Source organism: Aedes aegypti, chromosome 3, assembly GCF_002204515.2.
Source record: "Aedes aegypti strain LVP_AGWG chromosome 3, AaegL5.0 Primary Assembly, whole genome shotgun sequence".
Taxonomy (NCBI): domain Eukaryota; kingdom Metazoa; phylum Arthropoda; class Insecta; order Diptera; family Culicidae; genus Aedes; species Aedes aegypti.
In genome coordinates this window covers 95,802,243-95,811,525 of record NC_035109.1, presented here as the reverse complement: position 1 = coordinate 95,811,525, position 9,283 = coordinate 95,802,243, and the positions used below count along the sequence as shown (strand labels likewise).

Genomic DNA, 9,283 nt, shown 5'->3' with positions numbered 1-9,283 from the left:
TATGTTCAGGTGAAGATGAATCGAAGCCAAAGTTCAAATTTTCAAGAGCACGGATCTGGAGAACCAAACTTTTGTTTAAGTTGAAAACTTAATCGATTGGTCACTAGCTGGTGGTGACCAATCGATTAGGTTTTCAGCTCAAACGGATGGTTCGTTCTCCAGATCCGTGCTCTTGAAAATTTGAACTTTGGCTTTGATTCATCTTCACCTTAAAAACAAGTTGTTAATTTTATAAAAAAAATACAAAATATCAGTAAAACATGGATTTTTAGCAATTTTTTTGAAAAAATGAGCAAATATTGATCTAGTTCACGTAAAAAATATAGCTTTATAACTGTCTATTTAGAATTTGAATCAATTCCTGTCCTGTAGCTCCGCCTCTACCGAAAGAACCACAGAAGGCTTCCGCAGTGCAATCTCAAATGCTCACATCCCAATCGCCTACTGATTGTTTCCACGTGCACCGCTCATTCACGAGTTTCGTTCGGTTATCACTCACTACTACCACGTGTCTTTTTAAATGCCGCACTAGTTTAAAACGGTTACTACCACATTAAAAAACAATTTGCATCCTTCGAAAAAACGGGAGAGATAGTGAACAAGCATCACAGCTTGAAATTCTCTCCTGCTGTAGCGCGCTTCCGTTATCAATCCAAAAGATTGCGCCCGTCATTTTTTTTTCTTGCCGTAAGTAAAACGCGCGCGCGCAATTACAAATCAAACTGTCTTACTTATAAAAGCACCGGCAAAGTCGAATGCAAACGGCATAAAGAGTTTCGATTTGGAAATCGAAACAAGTGCGGATTACTCTCTTAACGAGTCGCGATTGATTATTGTGGAGTCGAACGTTAGTGAGTTAGTGGAGACACCAAGCTGATCAAGTGCGTTTTAAGGAGGCTGAGAATTTTTCATCATGCGGATTATTGTGGAAGAGGTTGGTTGAGAAGAATCGAGTGAGTGGATGGACAAGAAGAGAATTATCCAAGTCAGAATATCTAGATAACTATTAGAAGTGATAGTGATTTGTACTGGGTTAAAGTTACCATTGATCGAGCTCTGGACAAAATTAAGTACGCAGTGATTCATTTTTGATTGAAAAATATATAATCAGTCTTAGCTGCTAGTGCAAATTTTTAACCGAAACATAGAACAAGCTCATAATTTATTGACTTTAGGAGAGTATGTGATAATCTATCTTCAGTTTGGTCCCGGTATTCCTATTTTATTCCCGGGCATTTTTTGATCGCCCTTTTTCCTTTCCTTCTTTGCTCGGCCGAAAATGCTTATGCTATCCGCGAAGCAAACAAATTCGCAGGTTCTGTTGAAAATCGTTTCTTGGCTGTTGGATCTCTCCGCATAACTCTTTTCAGCGCAATATTGAACAACAAGCTTGAAAGTCCATCACTTTGTAGTAGTTCCCGGCGGGATTCAAACTTACTGAAATCTTCACAGAATTTTGTGCACCTTCTATCGTCGCTCTTGTCTAACTGGCGAGTTTCCCGTGAGAGCTGTTCTTGTCTATAAATTTCTATAGCTTTACGCGGTCATGAAAACCATAAAAAGGCGGTGCGTTTAGATCTAATATCTAGTATCCATTGTCGAATGGCCGTCAACGAAGCTGACGTGATAAATTTGCATGGAATCGTTTACTATAGTTGACAGATTATCAAAGATAATGTTTTGAGGATACATTTAGGATGGTGATCGGTCATAGCATCTCATTTTCAAATAATGAATGAGTGAAAGAAAGGAGTAATACGGCCCATTTATAAGAAAGGAGACATTTATTATAAATGGGACGTATTACTCCTTTTACTCATTCATTATTTTGTTTCCCAGATTTTCCCTTGCATTCGTTGCTGGCAAACGGCTCATTTTGCCGAGTCAATCTTGATTGATAGTTTTATTCGTTATCTCTTCTCCAGAATCTGCTTGTATTTCTCGTCAAATCTCAATCGTCCCCTCGACTCCGTCACACGTACCCGACGTTGCTCTCAGCTGTATCCTCGATGACTGCTTACACTATTGTCCAGCAGTCCTCATAAGGGACTCAAGTTCACAAATTCAATCAGAACTTGTTCGATTTGTAGTTCTGTCTCTATAAAACTAAATGGTGTGCCTGCTTCTAGGTGCTACACATGTTCTTCTTGGTTTGCATAGAGATAATAGAAGTTTCCGAAAGGTAGAGTGGGATTTCAAAAGGAATGTACAAATTACAATGGGTTGAGTGCGTGAGATGGATATTTTAGAAAGCAGCTTGTTAATTATGAAACATTTCAGAGAGAAGTTAATGATTCCAAGAGACACTGCAAATCCTGGGCAGTAGCTGAGGATTTCAGCAGAAAATTTGGATCTCATGTATACACTCCCGTGCATAAGTTTGGGTTCACCCCCTTAAAAACATACAAAAGTGTTCTGTCCATATCTCTGTGATTACACGTCCTATTGAAACTCTTTAAGCTGCATTCGAAAGGCATAGAGTTATTCTCAATTCGTATGTATTTTTCCAAAAACATTTTTTGAATTTTGTATACTAAATTTTTACTTAAAGTTGTGACATTTTTCAAAAAACACACTGAAAAATCATATCTAATTTCCTCAGCATTGGATCGACCAAAATTTTCAATCAAAGTGTCATTAGAATCGTAATCTTATATTCTTTGAAGAGACCCCACGAAATTTTGTCAGAAAAATCTGAAAAGTATTCAAAATCAATGAAACAGTCAGTCAAGTCATCGTGCAAAAGTTTGGGTTCACCCCTCAGTATGGTGTATCGTGCAAAAGTTTGGGTTCATCTGAACTTATTTAAATCTGTGAAATCTAAAACCAATCATGTACGCGCCATTAATTGCGCTCAAAAAAGCTTCAAACTGTTAAAAACGGTTGAAAAATGGCAGATATATTGACAAAAATGATGTGCGTGCGGCTCAGGTGTACCCAAACTTTTGCACGATTTGCATCATACTGAGGGGTGAACCCAAACTTTTGCACGATGACTTGACTGACGTTTCATTGATTTTCAATACTTTCCAGATTTTTCCGCCAAAATTTCGTGGGGTCTCTTCAAAGAATATAAGACTACGATTCTAATGACACTTTGATTTAAAGTTTTGGTCTATCCAATGCTGAGGAAATTAGATATGATTTTTCAGTGTTTTTTGAAAAATGTCACAACCAAGGTATCTAAAAGGGTCTATGTTCTACCCATTTTACGTTTATTTTATGATTTATACTTACCTACGATACCGTTTGCTTCTCTACAACTTGGGTTATTCGTTTGCTTCAATGTGGAAATGGCTAAATATGTTCGTTAATCAGTAAATATGTATCTTTCATTGATATAATAGTAGTTTACGGAACAAGTTGCAGAATGATGATTTTTACAGCACGAGTCGTAAATTTATCCTACGAGGCTTGCCGAGTAAGATAATTATGACGAGTGCTGTAAAAATCGAGTTCTGCAACGAGTCACGTACAACATTTTTTGCAATCTCGTAAAAGACCACTCGAGGATATCAGAAATTATATCGGAATGCATTCACCATTATTTAACAATTTCTGAGAAATTGTTGTGTTATGATTCATTACGCAACTCAAAACAGTTGCGTAATGAGAAAGCGTTGCTTAATGCATCATTACAGCACTGGTTTCAGTTAGGTAATGACTATTCCCGCACTGCATACTTCAGTGCAGGAAAGTAGGCCGTTTCATGACAGATTGGCATGATGTAAAACAGCCTATTACGATGAGAAATTGCAAAAACTATTTATCTCACCTTTTGGAAGCAATTGATGTCGCATTTTGGCTCCTATAATTTCGTGCCGATAACGAAACCCTTCGTCGTAGCTGCTGCTGGTGAAGTGACTCGAACAAATGGCCTGGTTCTGCTGTGGTGACCAACCATCATGTTGGCCACAGAACGCGACCCACGATTGTCGTCGCTCTCCATCTTTTGGAAATCGATGGAACACAATTCCACGGGTTTTTGTGTTCGCAACCGTATTCCCGCAATACTTCACTGCACAAAATGATGGCATCTGAAATCCAAAATAAATTTTACCTTTAGAAAACAATTAAACTTTATTCCACTTACCTTCACTATTGAGTCACACGCAACAATTTTCAATAACACTAAAATCTCTATGGATACGCTAGGAACCATCGGTAGAGAAAATACATAAACATATTGGCCAGCTCGCCGACTCACCAGCTGTCACTTTTCACCCCCTCGCAGCTGACCACACCTCGCACCCACTGACTGCTTAGATCACTGAACCTCCCTTCAATTAATCTTGGTCACAACTTTAAGTAAAAATTTAGTATACAAAATTCAAAAAATGTTTTTGGAAAAATACATTCGGATCCTTGAACGTTAATAAAACGTGAGTAGCTTTTTGACGTCAAAGTACTGTTTTTTTTAGTGTTTATTGCAAATGAAATCTTGACAAGGCTTACAGAGTACTTAGCAGAACTCCTATGAATATCAGGACACAGATTTTGGAACATAATTCTTTGAAAATTTAGAAAAAAAATGTACTCACATAAATCTTAATGATTTTCTGACAAGATTCTTAGTAGTTTGCTTATATAATTGTAAAGTGGAGTATCCAAATTTCTGGACAGCATGGCATTCTCAAACCCACAGGAATTTCGGAATCTAAGCCGAGATTCTGATGGGAAGCTGTACCTTATATGACAGAATCCAGAGCAAGATTATTACAGATTCTTGTAAATGGTTTTCACGAAACACTGAGTAGCATTCTTAGAGAATTGTATAACAGTAAAGTGAGATCATGAGTGTGACACTTTGAATATATTGTTTAAAATATAAAAAAGAAATCAAAGCTTTACAATTTTTCTGATAGGTTGATTTTTACTGATTGCACAACATTATATTTTACGAAAATTTTAGAATAAGTTGAATTGTTTGTGCACTTGAAACCTTAGATTAGCCCGATGATTTTCTGTCTTTCTGAGAGTTGGTCCATCTCTCTAAAATGTGGGACAAAAAGTTGCCTTGAATTATATGGCTCACAGAGATGCTTGCTGCAAACGAACCATTTCATTGGTGGCCGTAGAATTCGAAACGTAACTACTTCAATAGGTAATTATAATAACTGCGCTAGAAATGCGGGGCATTTTAATGATTTGAGTAAAATGCGGGACACTTTTCAGCGCGGGACAAATGGTCGGAATGCGGGATTGTCCCGCGAAAAGCGGGACGTCTGGTCACTTTACATTACAGGCTTGGTGAAGCGAGATCCAGCCAGAATAGCGTGGGACCACGGTGAGAACGCAGGCTGAGCAGCAAGCGCTTCTGCAAGCATTCCTCTCAACAAGTCTGCCCGTTTATTATGTCGGTTGTAACGAACAGCTTGCTTTACCGTCTGCACTCGCAGATCGCCTGCCACAACAGCGAATTTGTCCATCTTTCTCTTCCGGAACTTTTCCACGCGGGACGTACCGACAAAAAACTCGAGGCCGGGGATTTGTTTGGTGTCCGCCTTGATGTATGTCTCGTCGACCATGATGAGACAGCCTGGCTTGACCAGCCACTCACGAAGCAGCTTCCGCGCACGCAATTTGGCCACCGTGTTTTGCTTGTCAGTCCGGTTTGGCGCCTTCCTGAACTCGAAAACGAATCACTTCGACGAATTGACCTTTTTGGCCACTCCTCGGATGGAAAGGTTCGGGTTATTCTTAAAGTACTGCCTTATCTGGGTATTCCGTTTTCGGTTTTCGGCCGCTTCCAGCACTCCGCTCGATGGTTTTCGTCTCCTGGAACATCTTCACAACGCGGGACACGGTGGAATGGTGGATTCCAAGCCTTTCACTGATCCATCTGTGCGACCGACCAGGATTATCGATCACCGCGCCCAAAAATTGCTGGCGTAGCTTTTCATGCAAACTTCTTGACAGATCGCGATAATTTGCACACATCAACATAACACTCTAAACTAGTATTACCCAACATTTCATCAATTTTACCCGTGCGATAAAAAGTTATACCCAAAACAAAACGTAGCCTTTTATTCGAGTCCAATCTTCACAAAAGGTTTCTAAGACTTAGGAAATTTAAGGAAAAACTGGTGATTCCGTGGGAAAGCTGAAGATTGTCTATAAAGAGGTTACTTCAAGAAAAAAAATACTTTAGGGAGATGTCGTAAATTGAAAAGGAGATAAAGTTTAATGGAGGAAAATGTAGATTTCTGATTCTGTCTTTGGTGCAATATTCAATAAGGCTCTCTCCGCAGGGATACTTGAACAGACGCTACAATTGTTTGTTCTACGAAGAATATGAAGATTACTTCCCAAAAAACTGATCTATTCACGATATTCAATCCCTTTCAGCATCCCAACCTGTTGGACGTGTCCGAACTACTTCGGCCGGAGAAAAGCTTCACAGACAAAGATGTCTCCATGTTCCGAGACTACACCGTGGACGATAGCGATCCACTCAAGGAACGCGTCCGCAGAACTTACAAACTGATGCACACCCATCAGACGGTGGACTTCGTGAAAGGTAAGTGCAGTAGTCAATTATCACGAAGTTGATAATTTTCAACCGTAAATCCATAAACTTCCACCTGTTTACGACTCACATTCGCCAAGCGATTGCTGCGAAACAAATTAATGACCCCCTCCCTAAAAAGTTGTTTTCCAAATTCTCCCTGGATGGGGTTATCTATGTCAACAACGCGCCAATCTAGATGTGTACAAACTAATCAAATCGCAAGTGCACTGATAACGGGGAACCGGCCAACGCGCCAAGTCCATGCAAACGGCTGTTTGTTTGACCTTTCACTAGTCTGTTCTCATTGAACGTCAAACTGATCGACATGATGTGAGATTGGCCTTAACCACGTGATAGCCCCCATCGAGAGTTTTGCGGAAGCGCAAAATGCGCGCAATTTGTTCGAATTCAAAAACAATCTTGCGCGACGCGTAGATCCAAACGTAGATAACGCATATTGTAAGGCGAACACACCTCCAAATCAATTTCCTTATCACTTTTCAATGGTCATTCAGTGTAATCAGGTCACGAAGGAAAACGAAAACAGACCTTCACCAAGCCTTCTAACTGAACAATTTCTCCTTCAAGGTCGCCACGCAGATTGGCTCAAGTTCGACCACTTCAAGGCCAACATCAGGGATGCGCTGGAGAGGTTGAACGACTTGGTCGACGAATCCGACCCGGATCTGGACCTGCCGAACATTGTGCATGCCTTCCAGACGGCTGAACGGGCTCGCGAGGAATACCCGGAGTGGGACTGGCTCCACTTGACCGGGTTGATTCACGACCTGGGCAAAGTGATGGCCTTCTACGGTGAACCGCAGTGGGCCGTTGTGGGAGATACGTTTCCGGTCGGGTGCGAATGGGGCCCGAGCATTGTCTACCGGGAGGATAGCTTTGTCGATAACGTTGACGGAGCGAACCCGAAGTATAAGTAAGAGTTGATTTGGATGTTCATTGAACCATGATGAGTTGACAGTTTTCTTTACCTTATTCTAGCACGAAAACCGGAATGTACCAACCCAAGTGCGGACTGCAGAACCTAACCATGTCCTGGGGTCACGACGAGTATCTGTATCGAGTGTTGAAACACAACAAGAGTACGCTGCCGGAGCAGGCGCTGTACATGATCCGTTACCACTCGTTCTATCCGTGGCATTCGGGCGGAGACTACGGACATCTGACCACGGAGAAAGACGAAGAAATCAAGAATTGGGTGCTGCTGTTCAAGTAAGGGATCATCCAAAAATGACGTCCATCATTAGGGGGAGGGGGGGGGTCTACGAAAGTGTGACAGTACGTGTAGAAGGTATTGGAAAAAGCGTGACAGAGGGGGGAGGGGGGGTCTAGAAATCTCAAAAAACGATGGACGTCATATTTGAATCGTCCCTAAGTTATCTTTGGGCGTACGACGGCGATCAACGGTGAATGAAACATATCTAATACTTTACAGCCGTTACGACCTGTACACCAAGAGTACCAAGAAGCCGGACATGGAAGCGCTCTGGCCCTACTACCAAGGACTGATCGACAAGTATTGCCCGGGTGAACTGGAATGGTGAGAGGCTGTTGGACTGTTTGCGTAGAAGATGCGTTGATAACAATGACTATTTGGATAACCGATCTGTACTCAATTAGGTTGTAAGTGTTATGAGGAAGAGATTGTTTTATCATTATAAATTAGAGGTTAAGCTGAGGTGTATTAATAAACCATGTACTACTTGATTCAAGTTACTGGAAAAATTCACTTGATACATGATGAATCCTGATCCACAGTTTGCATCTTCTCATTTTTGTGATTAAGTGTTCCATGCTTTCTGTACCACATGGGTGTCTGCTTATCACGCTGTCTTCTTTGTTTTGCATCTTTTCAGTGAGGTCCTTCCATAAGCTAATTTCGAAGCAATTTAGTGCTGTGAGTTGTTCGCAAATGTTCTTAGAGGGAAAAGAGAACCCGACTGGTTTGATTGAGAACGTAGAGTAAAATAAATTTATTTTCCAAATTAAATTCTTACAGACTACTATGATTGGTTTTAACAACCACCGAGTTGCTTCGATCTCTATCACTCCTCCTCAAGCTCGGCGGGCTGCAGACCAATTTGCCTTCGCATCTTCTCCATCTCATTGTGTTACTGGGGCAATAGCGAACGTCCATCACACCATTGTTCACCAACTCCTTCACGTAATTGAAACGAGTGTCAATATGTTCGTCCTCTTGCTATCACCAGTTAATTTTAGCATTGCTATACAGCTCTGGTTGTCCTCGTTGATGACTACCGGAGCGGGAATATTTTCGCCAATGTCCTTCATTAGTTTGAGCAACCACATCAGCTCGCGGCGGGCTTCGGAAAGCGCCACGTATTCGGCTTCTGTCGATGAAAGAGTGACGCATGGTTGCTTACGGGCTGCCCAGCTGACTGACCCTCCGAGACTAAAGATGAAACCGGTATTCGATTTCCGGTCTGCTTTGTCACCGGCCCAGTCTGCATCGACATACGCTACTAGAGGTCCAGAAGAACCCAGTCGCATACTCAAGTTTGCTGTTGAGCTCAAGTACCGGAGAGTTCGCTTTGCTTCGGTCCAATCTGCTTCCGTTGGTCGACTCACTTTGCGACCTAGAATCGAAGCACTGATGGCTATGTCCGGTCTCGTGTTCACCGCAATGCACAGAAGAGCGCCCACCAGGCTCTGGAACTCGTCGTTTCTAGGCATGGGCACCTCCTCCTTCTGCAGTGCATTCGGGTACCCGGGATCCATTGGAATCGGGGA

General features: G+C 41.7%; 1 protein-coding gene across 1 annotated transcript; it reads left to right on the top strand.

Annotated features, from left to right (window-relative positions):
• Positions 1-750: 750 nt before the first annotated feature.
• LOC5570982 (inositol oxygenase) lies at positions 751-8,248 on the top strand. The gene is made up of 5 exons (XM_021850940.1): positions 751-934; positions 6,352-6,523; positions 7,103-7,448; positions 7,514-7,744; positions 7,968-8,248. Exons 1-5 carry the CDS (start codon positions 914-916, stop codon positions 8,074-8,076), a joined length of 879 nt encoding a protein of 292 aa, XP_021706632.1. The 5' UTR covers positions 751-913; the 3' UTR covers positions 8,077-8,248.
• Positions 8,249-9,283: the final 1,035 nt, after the last annotated feature.